Source organism: Artemia sp. Qi Xiang Cuo, chromosome 15 (genome assembly GCF_049724085.1).
Source record: "Artemia sp. Qi Xiang Cuo chromosome 15, ASM4972408v1, whole genome shotgun sequence".
Lineage (NCBI taxonomy): Eukaryota > Metazoa > Arthropoda > Branchiopoda > Anostraca > Artemiidae > Artemia > Artemia sp. Qi Xiang Cuo.
Genome location: NC_142808.1, coordinates 32,903,501 through 32,925,863, shown reverse-complemented (window position 1 = coordinate 32,925,863; position 22,363 = coordinate 32,903,501). Strand labels below are relative to the sequence as shown.

Sequence of the window (22,363 nt, the reverse complement as noted above, 5' to 3'; positions counted from 1 at the left end):
GATTGAAAGGGCTAATGCCATTTTTATTAGTCAAAGTGACTGGAGGGCAACAAGCCCCCCCCCTCCCCCTCACGCCCATAAATTCCCAAAACTTACCTGATCAAAATTTTGAGATAGCTATTTTTTTCAGCGTGGTCTGGAAATTATGTCTTTGACAACCCTCATACCTTGTCAAGATCAGAACATAATTTTCACTTTACTGAAAAAAAAATGGCTGTGGATTGTCAGTTTAGTATACATATACTGATATATATTCCTTAAAGTTTTAATAAAGTTTTACTTATTAAAGTTAAAACATTTTTCAATGTATTTTGTTGTTTGTCAGAGGATGAAAGGATAAAGAATGGCTTTTGAGTCTTCAACGGGAAAGTGAACACAAAACAGATATTTTTGTTAAAAAAAACCCTAGACAAGATAACTTTGTCCTAAAATAAGATTAATAACTGATGATTATATATTATAGTTATTATATTAAAAAATTTATATTTTTTTATATAAATTTTACTGAAATTTTGAGACAACCATTTGTTCAAAAGCAGATATATTTGCCCAAATATCACATAACAAGGCCTTTGGGGTTGACACAACAAACCAGAGTCTGGGGGCCAGGGTTGTAAGTTATGCCCCGGGGGAAAATGAGCTTTTTATGGAAGGTATGGTTGTTTGAGCTTTAGAGGAAGCTCATTTGACTGGAAATTTATAGTTCTATCTCTCTTTTAAGAGTCAAAATTGATGTAGAACTAGCCCTCCTCCCTGACAACCTGTTTTCCCAAAAGCATCCAATCAAAATTGTGAGAAAGCCATTTTGTTCACAATAGTCCAAAGAGCATATAGCAATAGCTTCAAAGTGGAAACAACCCTCCAGAGCCCAGGTGCAACAGTTGTTAGTTATACCCCAGGCAAATAAGGTTCTTATGGAACAGATGGTTGTATAAACTTCGAATTGAACGGGGCTCATTTGATTAGAAGTTGGAAGATCTAGTGCCCTTTTTAAGATTCAAATGTGAGAGGAGGACAACCAGCATCCCCCCACAATCATATCATTCTCCAAAACACATTCAATCAAAATTCTAAGAGAACTATTTTGTTCAGCATTATTGGAAGGTCCAGTAATTATGTCTTTTGGGATGTCAACCTCCCCACATTGTCAACTTATATTATTAATTTAGACCTTTATGGGTAAGTTGTGGGGGATTTTGAGCTAGCCAGAAGGCACTATATGTATAATTTTAATACTACCACTACAGTTAATGTAACTGATGATGCTAAAGGTATTTAATGATGAAACTTTTAGGGAACGTTTAGGAGTTTCAATTAAAGGAAAAAAACTTTAGGCATGTAGGTTTTCAAAATGGCATATAAGCCATATCATAAGCAGCACCACTCTATAATAGATAAAAATATCATTGAAACTTTTAAAGGAGCTAATTCAATTCAAAACTAGAAGTTCTGGTGCCCTTTTTAAAGGCAACAAGAGATGGGAGGGCAAGCAGTCCTTCTCTCAAGCTCATTAATTTTTCAAACGTATCCAGTCAAAACTTTGAGGCAGCCATTTTGTTTAGCATATTAGAAGAGTCCAGCAACTATGTCCTTAGGAATATTAGGCATGTCAACCCCCCATAATTATGCAATTGGCCCATTATGCTTTAAAAGTAGATGCTGGTTTAAAATAAATCAAAAGGCTTTGTGTTAAATGGTTGACAATGAGCAACCTTAGCAATACATCAAGAACGACTGGGGGTATTAAGTTAAAACTTTTGGAGCTACTGCTGTTGCTATTTCTGCTCTTACAATTTAAATAATTAAAAAGAGTGTAACTTTGTCCAGGTTGTCAAAGAAGTTTTATTTTTTATGTCAACTTCAGAAGCAATAAAACTAAATTAAAAATAATGTTTGTGTTGGGATTAAAATTTGTTGAAAAAGTTTCTCAAATATTCAAATAGCAACCCATACTATGGATTCTTATAGTAAGCATTTTAAGGGCATCACAAGTTTAGACATTAACTACTTATTCTCTGATGAAATCCCAGTACATTAATTTCAATACTTAATCTATTTTAATTAAGACTCAGCTGTTCTAGAAGGTCATCTTGGGCTTCTCTCACAGTAAAAGGGGGGAAACATCTTCTGTATACCTTGTGGCTTTCTGCACAGAAAACAATGGTCAGAAGGAAGTAAAGAAGAAAGTTTTCCCTCCACCTCTTTACAGAACAGCTTCAAAGGTAAGAACCAGGGACTCAGTGTTCAAAGACTACTTTCAGATGACAAATTTAACTCATCCACTGGACACAGCCGAACCACTAATGTTGCTAGAGCTGAATTTACAACAGTACTATTTGTTTGCCTTTAAGACATTTAAGCTCCAGATCTGAGACTAAGCCAAGATGCTTCAACTATCCCCAAATTTTCGAGAAAATGCTTGAGTTTTTTTGTGAAAATCCCAAAATTCTCCAATTTCCCCAAAATAAAGTTTAAATACCCAAATTTCCAAAAATTATTACTTCTCCCCAAAAATCACATTTTTGTTTCTTCCTAAAACCACTTCAAAAACCTCTTTTTTGAGTTTCTTCTTTTTCTTCTAAGTTACTAGTTTCTTTTAACCTTCCATATATCCCACAAGTTTCAATCCAATTTCTCCAGCATGATCAAAACATGGTAGGATAGGACAGTATTTTAGAATCTTTGGATCTGACTGCAAATCACTTTGTGACATACCCCTTATCATTCAAACAATCAGTAAAGAAAAAAAAATATGTATAAAGGTCTTGAAAAGATTCCCTATTTTTGTTGGAAGACTCCTTCTCAGACCTACTGACTATTGTTAGAGTTTTTAGCTACAAAGCCTATTTGCTGTTGTAGGCTATTTGCACAAGCAAGGCTGTAATGATTTACTAATATTTTGTCAGTTCTGGCAGTGATAACCATCAAAAATGTCATCTGACAGAGGGAGATGTGTTTACTGATATGATTCACATCCTAGTTGCACACAAGAGAGAGAAAAAGAAGGAAGGGTCTCTCACTGAAAGAAAAAGAAGTAGTCAATGAATACTTTTTATCATTCTCCCCCCCCTCCCAAGAGCAAGACATGCATATATTTACTGACTCAATTCAAAATGCTGTTTTAGTAGCCAACATGGTATTATATGTGCATGCTCCTGAAAAGATTAAACAGGTTTTCTAACTAGCAGTTGATACAATTTTTTGTCACAAATTGTATCTTATTGTAGCAATAACAAATTCAAATCTTAAAAAAGGGTACTAGAACTTTCAAATTGAATGAGTCCTGATGCTACAAAATTATAATAGTAGATTTGCTGTGAGTATACCTAATCAGAAGCAAATAATTAAAGTGATTAATCAACATATGGGGACTGCAGCATTGCTATTACAGAGCAAGAAGCAATTGATTACAGAAACTATGCATTATAAATGTGATATAGCTTACTTTAATTTGTCAAATGATGAATCTTCCAAGTCCCATAGTTCTTCAACTTGAATACCTTCTACCCCTAAAAATATATTATTATGATAGAATGTGGCAACAAAACTTTCAGAGCACAAGTAAACACAGGAAAATAATTAAAGGAGAAAAAAAAAAAAAAATTATGGGACCAACCCTAATTTTAAACTAAAATTCTAGAGTAGAGCAGTACAATAACAATTTTTAAAATTAAAAGGAGTCCCTTCCCTTCTCCATATGCTTAAGAAACAAAGGCTTGCAATACAAGCATATGCCAAAAAAGCTACTATGCAACATAAACCCTTGTAACTAGGGGCAGGAAATTAAGGGGTGAACATCAAACAGAGAAGTTAAATACAAATCAATATTCTTGAACATAAATAATGATCAACATTAAAGTTTGGAAGAGACTCACTTGGAAATTTTAAAGAAGACTTTAGGAATACAAAGACTGATATTCTGAACCAAGTCAATTAAAGAATTATTGCTCAAAATGTCTTATTGTGGTGTAGACACCCTTATAAGGTGGGACAGAGTACTTATCTGCCATCTAGCATTCCTTAAAAAATCCAATAAAACCACCTAGAATAGTTCATTCAATGGCAGACATGACAGTTCTATCATTTTGGTAAGTTGCTATTTTCGTTTTTGAGAGAATTGACTTGAAGTTTCAGCTATACCCCCCAAAAAAATATTTGGAAAATAGTTTTTTGTGCTTTATTTTGTAATGGTTTGCAGAAATTGTGTGAGTAAGATAGCAAACAAAAGCTAAAACATCAGGCCATGTTGTGTGGCCATATTGTGGAAAAATATGCAACAGTAAAAAAATCGGACCCAATTTGCAAGCATATACAGGGACAAGGACAAGTGGTATGTAATGGGAATGATATACCAAATGTTGGAACCTTCTGTTCTTATTTTTTAAGATAAATGTCCTTTTTCTTTTTTTTCTTTTTTGGTTTGTAACTACGCCCTTTCCTCTTTGTGGTAATCTTGAGTTTTCTCTTAATAGTGGTAATACCATTTTCTTTTTCTTTGATTGTGTAGGCAGTTACAGTCACAAATTGTAACTGTGTAGTTCTATGGATGAGTCAATTTTGGTCAAAATTGACAAGGAGAGAAAAGGGTACAGTAATAAAGTTGATTCATTTGAGTTGATGTTGCAACCAGTGAGGGCTTGGATTTGCTGGAAATAGCATGTTTACAGGTAGAATCCACCCACAGCCCCTAGGCAACTTGGCTGTTCTAGGGGCAAGGTTTGGTAATTATCTCCAGTTCTTATATTGAGTTCAGAGAATACAGTAATAGTTTTTTCCTCTCTCTCTCTCATTTGCATGTATTTTCTCTTCAAATGCCAATACAACAAGGCTATGGACAACTGGATGCTGTCTAACCCAGGGAAGACCATGACAATATACAATATTGCCTCTCTTGTTGGCTAAAGCCTCCCTGTATCTTTCACACCAAACAACATAATGAGGGGCTTCAAAAAGGCAGGAATACAGCCCTAAAACCCAGACATCTTTACAGAAAAGGATTTTCTAACCTCTGCTGTAACTGACAGACCGCAACCTGATGCTTTGGATTCAGTTGAACCAGGAAACAACCTGGCCAAAACCCCAAGTACAAGTGGGCCCAAACAATCCTCTATACCAATTTCAGTTACTGTGACACCAGAACAAGTTTGGCCATACCCTAAAGCCAACCCATGCTTACTGAGTGATAGAGGCAGGAAGAAAGGCCTTACAAAGATTCTTACTGACACTCCTGTGAAAAGACAGATTGAAGACCAAGAAGTCAAAAGAAAAGATAAGAAAGCATGGGGTGGCAGGGCTAGAGGAAAAGTTGGGACTGTTGGAAGAGCTGGAAAAGCAAAAAAAGACCAGACAAAACAAAGCTATTTGTGGATTCAGAAGGAAGTGATGATGAGAAAATGAATCTTGATAATGACAGTGATAACTAGATGAATTGGAAGATGAATGTGAGAAAGAGGAAGATATCTTTGGCAGTGTCTTTACTGGAGATTTTGTTAAAGTTGTTCACAAAGGAGAGTATTTTCCTGGGTCTGTCCAAGAGAAAAACAAGAATAGTGTCAGAGTGAGTGTCATGTGCATGGCTGGTCTAAGAAAGTGGAAGTGGCCAAATTGAGAAGACTCAATATTTTATCCAAGGGAAGACATTTTGAAAAAGTTGTGGCCTCCTACCCTAGCACCTGGTACAGCTTCCAGAGCAGAATCATGCTTCATCTTTGCTGCCTAAAATATTTTTACTTTTGAAGCCAATTTTTTAATGCAGTTTTTATATGATGAATAGTCAAAGTTTTCTACCAATAAATGAATCTTTTTGCTATGTCCCAGAGTATACAAACTTGTGTCCCAAGATATACCATCCCTGGTACATAGCAGGACAAATGGTATAAGCCGGGACACCCCCATTTTTTTCTTCTAGCTATACAAGAAAAATCTGTAAAAATCACAGTTTATGCAGCAGTTTCTGGGGCTTTCATTTGAGCCATAAACCATTTTACTACTCCAATGTTAACCATACATTTTGGAGGTTTTCCAAAATCTGTCCCTGCATATACCCCTCTCTCCTAAGTATTTGATTGCCACAGCAGAATTGTTAGTCTGGTAAAAATTTGAGAGAATTATATGTGATGTCTAATGGTCACAACACTAAAGCTTTGCCTGCTTGCACTTTTCTTCAATGGAGTAAAGATAGTCAAGATTGACAAGTAGTGGCTAAGTAATAAGAAATAGCCAAAGGTGCATCTTAATCATTCCATATAATACTACTTGTCTGCTAAATTTCCTTATGGTTCATCTGCCCTCCAGCATGAGACCTTTTAAATACTTCCACCTTTATTGATTTTTTTTCCCAAAAAAAGAGTCGCCAGGTTTCACAGCTGAAACCAGGTTTCAGAAACTTGCACTGATTCTTTTTGTTGCCTGATAATTCATGATTTCTTCAGACTGGCTTTTGGTTTGTGTTCTGGTAACAAGAGTGAAAAAAGTGGAAGTGTATTGAATTGTGATAACTTAAATGTTGGTAAATTTCCCCTATGTTTCTTTGGTACACCAGACAACATAATTTTAGAGTTTTATGTTTTTTGTTTTAAATTTTAGCCCTAAATATAATATGCTTAACCAATTTTGGTGTTTGTGTTTGTACCCTTTCTTCAAATGAAGTGCCCATTTTGTACTGTAGCAATGGTATATGAAGTTTAACTTCCAACTTTTGTCTTATAATAGCATTGGAATCAGAATCAGTTGTTCAATGGAGATTATTTTCTGAATAGCTCCAACAGTGAGAAAGCTGCTAGTAACAACTTCTCTTGTATGTGCATGGAGTTGAGTTGGTTGTCTATTAGAATACCAAGATCCTTCTTGATGTCAAAAATTTTTCTTTACTTATTTTATCCTGTCTTGTACTTATTGATTAGGACAATAATAGGCAAGGTTATTTCATGGTTCCATTTCAGCTCATTCTGATGTAGCTCAATTACACCCAACATATATTGAATTCATTCCACACTCAACTCAGCCAAATGAAACTAAGCAATATAACTTTTACTGCAAGAAACTAGGTCTGACTAAAATAGGCGGTTATTCATTTATTAGGAACTTATAAAGCAGATGCAAATTTTGTGCTACTTTAATGTAAGATGATGCCCCCCCCCCTAATTAAGTTATGCAAATGACATGACTGCCTGCAATACAGAAGGCCACGTGTTTCTAATTCATAAACATCATAAGAAGCTATCTTGCATTAAATCAGAAGCATTTGTACAACAATCAGGTATTGAATGAATCAAATTTTGCTTTAATTAAATTCCAGTAGACAAGTAATAGTGATCACAAAGCTATATAGACTTCTTGTGAGACAAGGTAGGAAGTCTAATATTTTTGGGAACTGCAAGTAAAATTGTAAAATCTGAATTCAATACACAAGAATAAAATTAATAATATAAAAAAAGAAAATGAGAATACTGACATTAAAAAAGCAGAGATATTGATCTGCTGGAACCTTGTTTTTGGTGCTAGGCTCATTACCCTCCAGAAAATTTGCCTTGTGAAAAACCTCATGGAAAATCCCACCCTGTAAAATTGAGCAGGAACACAGGAAGTATGACAAATTAAAATAATGAAGAAAAGATGGGAGTTTGGAGAATTCTACCAATATTCCAAAATATAGGCAGGACATGTGGTGTAGAATGGCTTATGGTATTTATTTTTACATTTTGATTTTATTTTAGTTCTTTTTTTTGTGTTTCTGGGTGCTGTTATAGTAGCAGGGTAAGATGAAGTTTCACATTGGGGCTGTGGGAATGATACCAACCCTGAAGGCAAACTTATTAGACATTCCAATGTTTTTAAACAAAATATATATCTCAAAATTTGACTTGATATCATTAGGGTTAGAGGTGGCTGGATAGCAGAAAAGGAACCAGGATAGAGGTCAATTGCCTTCCAGTAGCTCTTGGCCTTTAAAATGACACAAGAACTTCCAATTTTCAATGGGATAATCCACATTCCAAGTTTCTAAAATAGCCCCTTCAATTGGAAATGGGTGGAAAAAAGGTCTTTGACACTTTTTTGGCCCTTTTTAGAGCTTAATTTTGAGGGGAAGCTATATTTTTTATATTTTTTTTCTGTTTTGGGGTTCCCTTACCTCAAATTTTCACAGAAGTTTCAGGCCAATTGGGAAAATTTGGAGTACTTTAGTCTTATCACCACACTCATGATCTTGTATCACAAACATGAGACAATAACCATTTTTCAAGGTCTTTATACCTGACAATATTAGCTTTGGCTTGGTGGGAAACAACATTGTAGCTATATTTTAATTAATATTTAGTCTTTTTTAGCCCCATTTTTTAGAGGAGGGACTAATTTCAAAGGGACACATCTTTGAATAATGTTTTGTACATTAGCCCCATTTCCAAAGGAATTAATTTCTACTTCCCCCTTCCTGCATCTATCTGAAGGCTCATTGAGATTTAGACAATTTGGGCATTAAAAGTGCTGTTTTTGGCATCTGGTACCCTCCCCCCACCTACACAATGAACCACCACCCCTTCTTCATGAAATATTGTACATAATTCTATACTTTTCTTCATTCTTTTTATTCATCTTAATTTCCACTTAGCTGTTTAATTTTACATTTAGGGGGGATTTTTGGTAAATTTCTAGTGGGCCTTATAATTTAGCTAAGATGAAAGTGAAAACGTCATTTGATGCCTTTTTTAGGCTCTTTCATAATTCAATAATTGCTTCTGGGGCTAATTGCATCTTGAGCCCTTAAAGGGGTCCCAAAGATATTTCATTTTGTAAGTACACTAAGAAGTTATCAACAATAGTTAAGTTATTAAAAATTGGTTAAAAACATATCACTAGTTTATAAACAAGTTGTTCAAGATTAATATGTTCCAAAAATATTTATTTGTAACAATTAAAACCTTATCTATTAGGCCCCAAATATAAACTATTTCCTACTGTTTCAAGTTTTTCAAATGCTATCAACAAAAATAGCTCTGAATTTTGTGATTTAGAACTTTGTTGTTGACAATTCAGGGCATATATTTGCACATTAAGGGGGGGGGGGTAACTTTCATAGTAAATTTACAGTGGGCCATATAATTTAACTAGGATGAAAGTGAAAACATCATTTGATACTTTTTTATGCTCTTTTATTATTCATATAAAATAGTAAATATTTACCAAATAATATTATTGAGTTACAACTAAAGTGAATATACCACTTGATGCCTTTTTTTATGCTCTTTACAAATATAATAATCATTTTTGTCAGAAATGAATTTTAGCCCCCACCCCTATATATACCAATTCAGGTTATATATTTGCACATTCGGGGGGTGGGGGTAATTTTATTTCTGATGTAAATGAGAGGTAAGTTTAAACTTCCCCCCCCCCCCCGAATGTGCAAATATAAACCCTGAATTGGTATATAGGCTATAGGGATGGGGACTAAAATTCATTTCTGACAAAAATGATTATTATATTTGTAAAGAGTGTAAAAAAAGGCATTGAGTGGTATAGGCCTATTCACTATAGTTGTAACTCAATAATATGATTTGGTAAATATTTACCTATAAAATATCTTTGGGGCCCCTTTAAGGGCTAGAAATGCAATTAGCCCCAGAAGCAATTATTGAATTATGAAAGAGCATAAAAAAGGCATCAAATGACATTTTCACTTTCATCTTAGCCAAATTATAAGGCCCACTAGAAATTTACCAGATTTTCTAGGGGTAAATTTTCAGTGTGAGGGGAATAAGCGGTAAAATTCTACTTTAGCTACTTTTGGCTATCTTGGGAAGGGGTTAGGTTAGGAAAATGAGACTTTCAGGGATGGGTCTATGGGCTAAAGTATGTCCCAGGAAGTTGTTTTGAAGTACTCACCTCCCCTCCTTCTCTCTATTGAGGGTCCTGAAATTTGCCTACATGACAGGCCTATACCCATTGTAATTTTGACAAAACAACATTTTACCTTAATTTTCAGTTATCAGTTTCTATGTCTCTGGCTTTAGCTCTGAAAATGCAATTTCAGTTATTTGAGCAGAATTTTAAGACATATAAACAGTTTATTTCCAAAATTTAGGAAATGTATTTGCTATCTTTAAAACCTTATAAATTGGGATTGAGCAAAGTTGTGAAGCTGAAAACAATTTTGTTGTACTTCATTTAAGCAGAAGATCTACTTTGCTAGGTTTCACTTCTATAACTCACATATTTTTTAAAGGTCATCAAAGGTCAGGACCCTCTAGAGGGAGAAGGAGTGGAGGTGGGTACTTCAAAATATCTTCCCGGGACATACTTTCACCTGTAGACCCATCCCTGAAAGTTTCATTTTCTTAACCTAACCCCTTTCCAAGATAGTCAAAAGTAGCTAAAGTAGAATTTTACCGAATAAGCTATAATCCTCTGATTCTCAGTTTGTAATTGCAGCAATTTTGGTAAATTTTTGGCAGTCTATGTACTTAAGAACCAGTTCTTGGTTTCCTACCTTATATAGATTTTGACAAACTGATTGGGGTAATCTTGGTGCAAAATACCTTTTCTGAGTTGAACACTGTAGCCTAGGCAATAGAAAAAGAATAATTTCATTCCACTTCTCTATTTAACTTTCTTTCCATGTATAATATGTGCAATCATCACAAATACATCCAGGCCCCCCCTTTTGTAATAGGCCTATAGATAAAAACCCAGGCTATGTACAAAAGTAGGCATAGCCTATGTTGTTTTTTTTTCATATTGGTATTCCAAACCCTGAGTTGATGAGAGATAAATAATAGAAAGAATACAAACTAGGTCTGATGATCAATGGTACATACCGAACTCCCTAATAAGCTCAGAGAATACCCCAGGGTCACTTTCTATAAGGCACCAATTTCCAGCATCAGACATTTGGATAGCTAGGCATAAAATTTCGATTATTTTCTTCTCCTTCTTACGGGACTGCGAAATTAGTCAAATTTTTGGTGCTACCTAGGGCCTAGGGCCATAGAAAGCAATGAGTTAGATACGACGGCAAAACAGAATTTGTCGGAATTTACATTTTTGAAATCCAAAAATGGAATGAATATGTACCAAACAGTGACATCCGGGTCTCTATTCATAAACAGTTTATGGTAATGAATTGTAATTAATGAGCAACTCATGCTAATAGTACCAAAAACTCTAATAACATAAGTTGTGCTACCAATATGCAAAAAAAAATAAAAAAAATGGTGAATCTAAACTTACAAAATTCATTTGGTCTATCCTACAGAAGGGGTGTATGCCACTGGTGATATAAACTAAATATGCCAATAGATGTGAGTATTGAATGTCAAACTTGTATGCATAAATTGTGTCTAAATAAAATATTCAAATCTATTCTGTTCCCTGTCGTTTTATTGCACTTGAGCCTTCCGAGCCCCAACCTCTTCCTTCCCTACCAATTTTTTTAAGTACGGTAAGCATGTTGGAACTTACTTGAAGTGAAATTGTGCTATATAAAATCATGCGTGAAGTGAAATAATTAGAACGAAAGTGAGATAGGCTCCTCTGACTTCCAACTTGTAACTGGAAAGGTAAGCACGTTTAAACTGAAAACGCATAATGATTTTCCAACTGTATGACTAAAGGTAGAAAGTCAAACCTTGGCTCCTCGAACCACCTATACATCTCAATATCAAAATTTTAGCACAAAAAAGTAAGCATGCTCTGCCTTATTTGAAGTGGAATGACATACGAATTTTCTATTTCGGAGATCAGAGGGCGAAACGCCGCTTTTTTGTGCCTCCAAGAACACCTCCCATAACCAACTTTTCTCTAAAAAGGTAAGGAGCTGTTTTTAACTGAACGACTTGAAATTTACGAAAAAATTACCTTGGACGAGTTGAATATAAGGATACTGACTTTCAGAGGCTTATTCCTATTCTCCGAGCTTCAATTAACTTGCCACTTATGAGATGAGTAATTTGCGTCTTAGGAAACACAGGGTGGGGGCTATCAGAGGCATATACCATTTTTGAGTTCCATGTACCTTCCACACTAAAGTGTCAACATTAATTTGAAATTTGGTTGGAGTTACCTCAAGAACAATCAAGGACATGTTAATCAATTTTGAGACTACTTTTAAGGAAAGTGTCATCATCATTTTTTTATCTGTCTTATTTTCTCTTTGGCTGCTCAGTTTTACATATGGGGCGAATTTTTTAAGGGCAAGTTGTCCGCCAAGAATTATCCAAAAGAACGGGGTGGTTTTCCAAGTGGAAATTTTCAGTAGGGAGGGGAGGATTTTACGAGGATAAATAGGCCAGATACTAGAAAAAACCCACCGAGCATGGCAATTATAGCAACAATAGTGCATCCTCTTCGGATTTTCTTGTTTATTTCACTAACAAAACCCCCTTGACCCTTCTGACTGAAAGGAATCAAAAGTTGGATCGAATCTAGTAAATTGGCACAAGAGAGTACATTCGTGCTTCTACCCTAATTATCCTGCCATAAACATTTTGATGTTTATTAATAAAATACTACAGCTAATTCTTTCAAGACTGCGTTTGACTCGGTGGATTGCTACTCGCTCTGGATGATATTTTGGTCAACTGGTCGACCAGGAAAATGCTGCAAGTTGTCTGAAAAGTTTTACGAAGAGACCGTGAGTTGCGTCCAAGTTAACGGGAAACGGTGCACGACATTTCGCATCAAAACCGGTGTACGACAAAGGTGTGCCGCCAACCCGGAACTGTTCATTTGCGTGATAAACCATGTTATGACACGAACAAAAAATCACTTGCCCTTGGGTCTGCAGTTTGGAAATCGCATTCTGATGGACTCTGACTTCGCAGACGATCTTGGTCTCGTTGCTGACTCGATCGACCAGTTGACTGACGCTCTGGAAGTCCTAAAGGAATAAGCAGCAAAAGTGGGGCTAAAAATAAACTGGCTTAAAACGAAGATAATGGCAATTGAGCCCCCAAGCCCAGTCTCGCCCCCTGAGAACATAACTGTTTGCAGAGGTCCTGTTGAGGTTGTAAAAAACTTCACTTATCTTGGCTCTGCGTTGTCTAATGACGGATCTATAGAGGAAGAGGTGTGCAGCCGAATTTCAAAAGCCTCGTCTATCGTCGGAAGGCTCAACAATCTCTGGAGAATGCCGCATATATCTAGGCGCACGAAGATGCAAGTTCATAATACATCCGTAAGCTCGGTCCTCCTCTATGCAGCGGAAACCTGGCCTCTCAAATCAACAATCTTCAGCACGATAGACGTCTGCCAGTCAAAACAGCTCCGTCGGATTGAGAGACTCCGATGGGACGATTTTGTAAGTAACGCAAGGTTGCTAGCACTCACCTCCAAAGTACATTTCTCCGTCCAAACAGCGCAGCGTACTCTCAGATGCTCCAAACAACTCCTCCGTATACTAACGAAAACCCCAGCTCGTATAGTCCACGATATTGACGATGAAGTTCATGCCTGGTCTCGCCCGAAGGGCAGACCTAAGATAAAGTGGAAGGCTAGCCTCAACAAATTCCTGGAGGTGGATAACATTGCTGTCGACGAGGCCCCACTAATAGCAGCAGACCCATCAGCCTGGAGGAGCAGAGTTGCGACGCTCTCTACGCCACCCCCAACGCGGCAGGAGCCTTAAGTCAAGTCAAGTAATTCCTCCGGGTTTTCCCCAGTCAAATGGCTCTATTAGTAGACCTAAGGAGTGGCATATTCAATCCTGACAGAAACCTGTCTTACAAACGTCACACTAATCTGCATAAAATGGAAAAATACAGGAGTCTCGTCATTTTAAGAAAGCTTAAGGGGAGACGTCTGTCCAGACGAACATCCTGTAACTCCGATGTTAAGCAATTTTTGTTTACCCTTGATAAGTACTCGGGTGATTTTGTTGGTCTTTCTGGTGGTTTGTAAAAGGGATAGAGACGAATATTTTGTTTGGAACCAATACTTAAGCAAACACATATTTTCTCTGAAATTTGAGCTAAACTCCGAAACCAATTTATGTTTGCTTTCTAAACTGCGACATTCAATATCCTTGTAAATAGCGTAAAAAAATAGAGCGAAACATTTCGATAGAATTTTTGGATATTTCATTCTATATCATGTGTTTAATGAACACAGTCCTTCTAGAGTACATCGCATCCAGCTCTCCAAACTGAAATACCATCATCAAAGAGCAGAATAGCTGTTACATTACAACAGCTTTTGAAGTACATCTTGACACATAAACAAATCCAAGGGGTTTTCTACTTGGCTCTGTTTAAATTGATTTAACCACTAGCTATTAGGTTCAAAGTAAGTGTGCTAAGAGGACAAGTTGATGGGAAGATGCTAAGTAGCATGGAAATGCGTGTTTTTTGGTTATCATAAATTAATTTCTCTATATATGGATGTAACCTTTTTGTGCAAAGGTGAGTATAAAAGCATTCGCAAACTGTATCCACTGTGACCTGTGATTTATCATCTTTGATAATGTTTTAGGGGCGTCAATTGACGAAAGTGTAAAGGGAGGGACAAAATATATACTTCAAAATCTAAGGGGGTAGTATTGTTGTTTTATCGATTTCGTTAAACAAAAATATCGAGAAGAAGCTTAATTTCATTGAAAATACCTACAAAACGTATTTTCAAAATCTAGAGATGGGGAGAAAAATATAGTGTGGAATATTCACACTAGATCCTTTCCAATCAATCAAACAGTTCGTGGAACGAACTATAAGCAAGGAACAACTCGACCCAATAGTCACCCAAACTCTGAAAAAAGGATTTTTAATAACAATACATGGCACTTCTGCAACAGTTAAAATGAATTAAAAGTAGAAAACGCGTTAAAACTATAAATAAGGTAGTGATAAATGGTAAAAAAAAAAACAAAAAAAAAACTATGGAGATGTACACTAATAACAGCCTGGATTTTTCTGCTTCACATCTGGGATCCTTTAGTTAATAAAAAGAGTGAGAGAAGATAGAAAAAAACTAGACTAAACAATTAACACACTAGAAAATAACAAAAAAAAATGACAAAAAGACGAAAGAAAATCACATTTGAAAAAACTAGTTTTATTTTTAACCACAATCCGATCTGGTGACATGCGGAAGACATAGATCTAGACGGAACTATTGTGTCCTATTCTGAAGTTTAGTCAAGTATTTTTTGCACCTACAAAATAGTATACAGCAGTTAATCTTGATTTGCTTAATTACATAATCTTATCAGATAATTTCTTATCAGAAGATATCTTACGGACCTCGATAATAGTATATAACGCTGTATTATGGATTTAGGCTGTGAATGCATCAGCATACCCGATTTCGTTAGAAAACTTTGGCTTGCCAGATGAGTTTCTTTCCATTTTTTGTACGTAATTTTTTTGTGTTATTTTCTGGCCTTTGTCAACTATTTAATCTAGTTTTTTTTTTTTTTTTCGTTGATAAAGGCTTTCAGATGTCAAGCAGGACAACTGAATGCCATGGACATCATGGACATCTGACATGGACATTTATAAAATGAAGTTATCACAATTTCATTTTACAAATGAAACGGCAGTGTAGTCTAGGGAATTATATGCCTGAAAAAGATAACTTTGAGCGGTCGCAAGGGTTCTGATAAACAAAACTAAGGTAAATATTCTTTTCTTCGTCATAAAAAACTGATACAATGAGCTATAAGCAATTAAAAATTCACAAGCAATTGAGAGCTTTGATTCAATTTTTCTAGCTCGTACCACCTCGAAAATTGGGATTTTGCTTCACTTGTGAGGTACCTTTTAGTGATTAGCGCCTCAAAACTGAACCCAGCTGACTAACTGAAGCGCGTATTCTGTGAAAGGGTTCAAAATAATTACATTGTTGCCTTCCTAAATCTGACTTTTCACTGATAATCTTTTCTTGTTTGCAGATTTGAATGGAGCGAAATTCAATTCAAATCAGATGCTACTTTATTTCAAATCAACTCTAATAAAATTGATTACGTCTCTTATTTTCTTTGTTCCACCGTATGATAGCCTATAATGACAACTAAAGAAATATTGTCAGGACAAATTTCTATGCATTCAGCATGCGTCAATGATATAGACAAATGCATTGCTTCTTAGAGACGTTGTCATCATAGGCAGCGCAATAGCGCTGCCTATGAAGGCAACTAACACCGCTTCCATGCCCTCCATTTCCCCAAACACATCCAATCAAAATTTTGAGATAACCATTTTGTTCAACGCAGTTGAAAGACCTGCAAATTATGTCTTTGAGGAGGACACTCTCCCCACAGCCCTCAGGGCAAGGGTTGTAAGTTATGCCCTGGGGGAATATAAAGTTTTTATTGAAAGCTTTGTCGTAGAAACTTGAAAAAGGGCTCATTCGATTGGAAATTCAAAGGGCTAGTGCCTTTTTTAATAGTCGAAAGAGATTGGAGAGCAAATAGCCTCCCTCTCACGCCCACCTTTTCTCCAAACACATCCAATCGAAATTTTGAGGTAGCCATTTTGTTCTATGTAGTTGAAAGTTCTGGAAATTAGGTCTTTGAGAATGAAGCGCCCCCCCCCCCCAACATCCCTCTGGGCAAGGGTTGTTAGTTATGCTCTGGGGGCATATAAGGTTTTTATTGAAAGGTTTGCCGTAGAAACTTGAAAAAGGGCTCATTTACTGGAAATTCAAAGGACTAGTGCCCATTTTAATAGTCGAAAGAGATTGGAGGGCAACTAACCCCCCTCTCACGCCCACCTTTTCCCCAAACACATCCAATAAAAATTATGAGATAGCCATTTTGTTCCATGTAGTTGGAAGTTTTGGAGATTAGGTCTTTGAGGACGACAACCCCCTCCCATAACCCAATGGGCAAGGGTTGTAAGTTATGCCCTGGGGGCATATAAGGTTTTTATAGAAAGCGCTGTCGTAGAAACTTCAAAAGGGGCTCATTTGATTAGAAATTGAAATGGCTAGTGCCCTTTTAAATAGTCACAAACGATTGGAGGGCAACTAACACCCCTTCCACGCCCACCATTTCCCCTAACACATCCAATAAAAATTTTGAGCTAGCCATTTTGTTCAACGCATTTGAAAGTTCTGGAAATTATGTCTTTGAGCAGGACATCCCCCCATAGTCTTCAGGGCAAGGGTTATAAGTTATGCCCTCGGGGAATATAAGGTTTTTATTGAGAGCTTTGTCGTAAAAAACTTGAAAAAGGGCTCATTCGATCGGAAATTCAAAACGGCTAGTGCCCTTTTTAATAGTAGAAAGTGATTGGAGGGCAACCTTTTCTCACGCCCACCTTTTCCCCAAAAACATCCAATCAAAATTTTTAGATAGCCATTTTGTTCAACGTGGTTGAAAGTTTCGGAAATTAGGTCTTTGAGGATGACAACCCCCCCCCCCCGCCCAAAGCCCTCAGGGCAAAGGTCTTAAGTTATGTTCTGGGGTCATATAAGGTTTATATAGAAAGCTTCGTCGTAGAAACTTCAAAAAGGGCTCATTCGATTAGAAATTGAACTGGCTAATGCCCTTTTTAATAGTTGAAAGTGATTGGAGGGCAACTAACCGCCCTTTCCCACCCACCATTTCTCCAAACACATCCAACCAATATTGTGAGATAGCCATTTTGTTCAACATAGTTGAAAATTCTGTAAATTATGTCTTTGAGGATGACAAACCCCCCACACCCCTCAGGGGAAGGGTTGTTAATTTATTCCCTGGGAGCATGTAAGATTCTTATAGAAAGGGTTGTCGCAGAAACTTTAAAAATGGCTCATTTGATTGGAAATTGAAAGGGCTAGTGCCCTTTTTAATGGTAGAAAGTGATTGGAGGGTAACTAACCCCCCTATCACTCCCACCATTTCCCAAAACACAAACAATCAAAACTTTGAGATAGCCATTTTTTTCTAGGTAGTTAAAAGTTCTGGAAATTATGTCTTTGAAGATGACAACCCCCCCCCCCACAGCCCTCAGGGCAAGGGTCGTAAGTTATGCCCTGGGAGCATGTAAGTTTTTTTTTTTAGAAATCGATGTTGTAAAATCTTCATAAAGGGCTCATTCAATTGAAAAGGGCTAGTACCCTTTTTAATAGTCGAAAGTTATTGAAGGGCAACTAATCCCCTTCTCACGCCCATCATTTCCCCAAACACATGCTATCAAAATTTTGAGATAACCATTTTGTTCAACATAGTTGAAAGTTCTGGAAATTAGGTCTTTGAGGATGATAACCCCCTCAGAGAACTCAGGGCAAGGGTTGTAAGTTATGCCCTGGGACATATAAGGGTTTTATAGTGTTGTCGTCGAAACTTCAAAAAGGGCTAATTTGATTGGAAATTGAAAGGGGTAGTGCCCTTTTTAATCGTCGAAAGTGAATGGAGAGCAACTAACCCCCCTCTTACGTCCACCATTTCCCCAAACACATTCAATCAGAGTTTTAAGATAGCCATTTTGTTCAGCGTAGTTGAAAGTTCTGGAATCTATGTATTTGAAGAAGAAAAACCCCCCAGAGCCCTCAGGGCAAAGGTTGTTAGTTATGCCCTGGGGGCATATAAGGTTTTTATAGATAACGTTGTTGTAGAAAGCTCAAAAAGGGCTCATTCAATTGGAAATTGAGAGGGCTAGTGCCCTTTTTGATAGTCGAATGTGATTGGAGGGTAACTAACCCCCCTCTCAAGCCCACCATTTCCCCAAACACATCCAATCAAAATTTTAAGATAGCTGTTTTGTTCATTGTAGTTGAAAGTTCTGGAAATCAGGTCTTTGAGGATGACAACCCCCCAGCCCTCAGGGCTAAAGCTGTAAGTTATGCCAAGGGGGCATATAAGGTTTTTATAGATAGCGTTGTTGTAGAAAGCTCAAAAAGGGCTCATTCAATTGGAAATTGAAAGGCCTAGTGCCCTTTTTAGTCGTCGAAAGTGAATGGAGAGCAACTAACACCCCTCTCATGCCCACAATTTCCCCAAACACATTCAATCAAAATTTTGAGATAGCCATTTTGTTCAACGTAGTTGAAAGTTCTGGAAATTATGTATTTGAAGAAGAACCCCCCCCCCCCCCAGAGCCCCCAGGGCAAAGGTTTGTTAGTTATCCCCTGGGGGCATATAAGGTTTTTATAGATAACGTTGTAGTAGAAACTTAAAAAAGGGCTCATTAAACTGGAAATTGAAAGGGCTAGTGCCCTTTTTAATAGTCGAAAGTGATTGGAGGGTAACTAACCCCCCTCTCAAGCCCACCATTTCCCCAAACACATCCAATAAAAATTTTGAGATAGATATTTTGTTCAACGTAGTTAAAAGTTCTGGAAATCAGGTCTTTGAGGATGACAACCCCCACTGCCCTCAGGGCTAAGGTTGTATGTTATGCCCTGGGGGCATATAATGTTTTTACAGATAGCGTTGTTGTAGAAGGTTCAAAAAGGGCTCATTCAATTGGAAATTGAAAGGGATAGTGCCCTTTTTAACCGTCGAATGTGATTTGAGAGCAACTAACCCCCCTCTCATGCCCACCATTTTCCCAACCACATTCAATAAAAGTTTTGAGATAGCCAGTTTGTTCAGCGTAGTTGAAAGTTCTGGAAATTATGTATTTGAAGAAGTAAAACCCCCCAGAGCCCTCAGGGCAAAGGTTGTAAGTTATGCCCTGGGGGCATGTGATGTTTTTATAGATAGTGTTGTGGCCGAATCCTCAAAAAGGGCTCATTCAATTGGAAATTGAGAGGGCTAGTGCCCTTTTTAATAGTCGAATGTGATTGGAGGGTAACTAACCCGTCTCTCAAGCCCACCATTTCCCCAAACACAGCCAATTAAAATTTTGAGATAGCTATTTGGTTCAACGTAATTGAAAGTTCTGGAAATCAGGTCTTTGAGGATGAAAAGCCCCACAGCTCTCAGGGCTAAGGTTGTAAGTTATGCCCTGGGGGCATATAATGTTTTTATAGAAAGCGTTGTCGTAAAAACTTTAAAAAGGGCTCATTCGATTGGAAATTGAAAGGGGCATTGCCCTGTTTAGTAGTCGAAAGTATTTGGAGAGAGAATCCCCCCCCCACATGCCCATCATTTCCCCAGACATTTCTGATCAGCATATTCATATGGCTAGTTCGGTCCACGTAGATGAATCGCCGGAAAGTTATTTCTATGAGGATGAAAATCCTTCCCCCATAGTACTCAGGACAAGGACCCTAAGTTATTTCCTTATGGCATGTAAGATTTTTATAGAAAGTTGTTTCATAGAAGCTACAAAAAGGGCTCATTTGATTGGAAACTGAGAAGACTAGTGCCTTTATTATTAGTAGAAAGTGATCGGAGGGCAAATGCCCCCCCCCCCCCCACGCCCATAATTTCCCCAAACCCTTCCAATACCAATTTTGAGATAGTCATTTTGTTCAGTGTATCAGAACGGTTGGGAATTATGTTTTTGAGGATAACAAATCCTCCCAGCCCTCAGGGCAAGGGCTGTAAGTTGTGCTCTGGGGACATATAGGGTTTTTATACAAAGTGTGGTCATATAAATTTCGAAGGGGTCTCATTGGATTGGTAATCAGACGCTCTAGTGATCTTCTTAAGATTCAAAGTGATCGGAGAGCAGTTACCCCCCCCCCCCCTCACACACACACGTCGTATTGTCCCGAAATGCATCTAATAGAAATTTTGAGATGGGAATTCTATTAAAAAAAAAGCCTAAATATCATATAACAAGACATGTGGGGTTGAAACAATCCCCAGAGATTAGAGGCAATGATTTTAAGTTGTACACCGGGGGTATTAAAGGCTTATATTAGAGCGGTGATTGTTTGCCTGTAAAAGAGGCTCAGTCCTTCTCCCTGAAAAAGACTATGTCAATATAAAACAATGGAAATTAATTAAAAAAACTTTTTCAACAAAATAAGTTTCAACAACATAAGTTTAAAAAAAACAAACTAAAAAACTCCATTACACCAAAATGAACAGAATAGAATCAAATAATCTACCAAGAATGAAACTACCGCAAATCAGTATCAATAAATAAATGAAACCCAAAACAAACAGAAATTAAAATAAATAAGAGTCAATCTCAAAACGAGCAGAAATTAATATGAATAGGGTTCTAAACCCCATACTTTCTAAAAGCCAGAGTATAATCTGCACTTTACTGAAAAAAATATTTTAAATGTATTCACTTTTCTAAGTTTAAGAAATCAAAAATAAAATTTTAAGGAATAAATATCAGCATATGCATATTAAACTGACAATACAGATTTTTTTCCGTATATTCATTTGATTTTTTTTTAATGTATTTTTTTAATTAAAAAACAAGTTTTTTTTAATTAATAAAATGTAAGAACGTGCCTTTTCACGTGAAAACACAACCAGTCAAACTTAGAGAACTACGAGAGCTCCAGCTTTAATTAAAATTAAATGAATAGCAGCAGATTTTTTTGCAGTAACTAAATACTTTTGAATCTATCAATATTACGTCTACAACATAAATTTAGGTTTTGTCTCTTTTTACATGCACTTTGGCATTTAATTTTAAAAAATCTACACAGTACTTTTAAATATAAGTGAATCTATTGACATCTCGCTCTCAACACATAGTTTCATTTATGAAATAGAATCGCTGATATACTGACAATATGAAGATAATTTCATAAACCACATTGGCCTGACATCCCATAAAGAAAGAAAAACGTGCAAAAATGGGGTTTTTTATAGGCCAAATGAAAGTACTGAAAAAAAAAACACAACAAAGCGAATATTTCGAGAGGACAAACGTCTCTCTTCTTCAGCGCGAAACGAAATATTGTATCCAAAAACAAACGCGGAAAGTCAATGTGAAAAGAACCAAAAAACTGAAGAAAAAACCAAAAACTTAAAAGATGAATAAAATTCAATAAAAACCAAAAATTAAAAGAATTAAAACCAAATACCTAACAACCATAAAAGCGAGAAGCCAATACTTTAGTAATCCCTGAAATAAACCTTGAACCACTTTCCCAGTCATATAATCAAACACATGAACAACCCCTTAGGTCTAACAGGGTGTCTGCAAGAAATGTAATAATCAAAATCCGAAATCAGATGACATACTTCTCCAACTTATTTAATTGTTGGTTCGTTTTGTTTTTGAGTGAATGACTTGTTTTCTTTTCTCTCTCAGTTGTTCGCTAGTATCCGTCGATGGCAGTTCATAATTTTTTGGATTTTGTGAAAATCGCGGTTATTGGCGAATAACTCGCTTTTATGTTTGTTAGGTATTAGATTTTAATTCTCAAAATTTTTGGCTTTCATGGAATTTTAGTCATCTTTTAAGTTTTTGTTTCTTTTCACATTGACTTTCCGCGTTTGTTTTTGGATACATTATTTCGTTTCGCGCTAAAGAAGAGAGGCGTTTGTCCTCTCAAAATATTCGCTTTGTTGTGTTTTTTTTTTCAGTAC

At 36.6% G+C, this 22,363-nt stretch overlaps 2 protein-coding genes across 3 annotated transcripts in view; one reads left to right on the top strand and one right to left on the bottom strand.

The window, feature by feature from the left end:
- Positions 1-10,940, bottom strand: part of Uch-L5 (ubiquitin carboxy-terminal hydrolase L5) — a 33,931-nt gene extending 22,991 nt beyond the window's left edge. For both annotated transcript variants that reach the window (XM_089101911.1, XM_089101912.1), the window contains exons 1-2: positions 10,815-10,940; positions 3,446-3,509 (exon numbers count right to left, since the gene is read on the bottom strand). In XM_089101911.1, coding sequence (XP_088958037.1) covers positions 3,446-3,509; positions 10,815-10,887 — 137 coding nt within the window. In that variant the 5' untranslated portion in view covers positions 10,888-10,940. The remainder of the gene's footprint in view (positions 1-3,445; positions 3,510-10,814) is intronic.
- Positions 10,941-12,931: 1,991 nt separating this feature from the next.
- LOC148943578 (uncharacterized) lies at positions 12,932-15,886 on the top strand. The gene is made up of 2 exons (XM_089101174.1): positions 12,932-13,576; positions 15,881-15,886. The coding sequence occupies exons 1-2, from the start codon at positions 12,932-12,934 to the stop codon at positions 15,884-15,886; spliced, it is 651 nt and encodes a 216-aa protein (XP_088957300.1).
- The last annotated feature ends 6,477 nt before the right edge of the window (positions 15,887-22,363 follow it).

Coding starts and splice junctions, on each gene's coding strand:
- LOC148943578 (XM_089101174.1), top strand. CDS start 12,932: ATGGCAATTGAGCCCCCAAGCCCAGTCTCGCCCCCTGAGAACATAACT.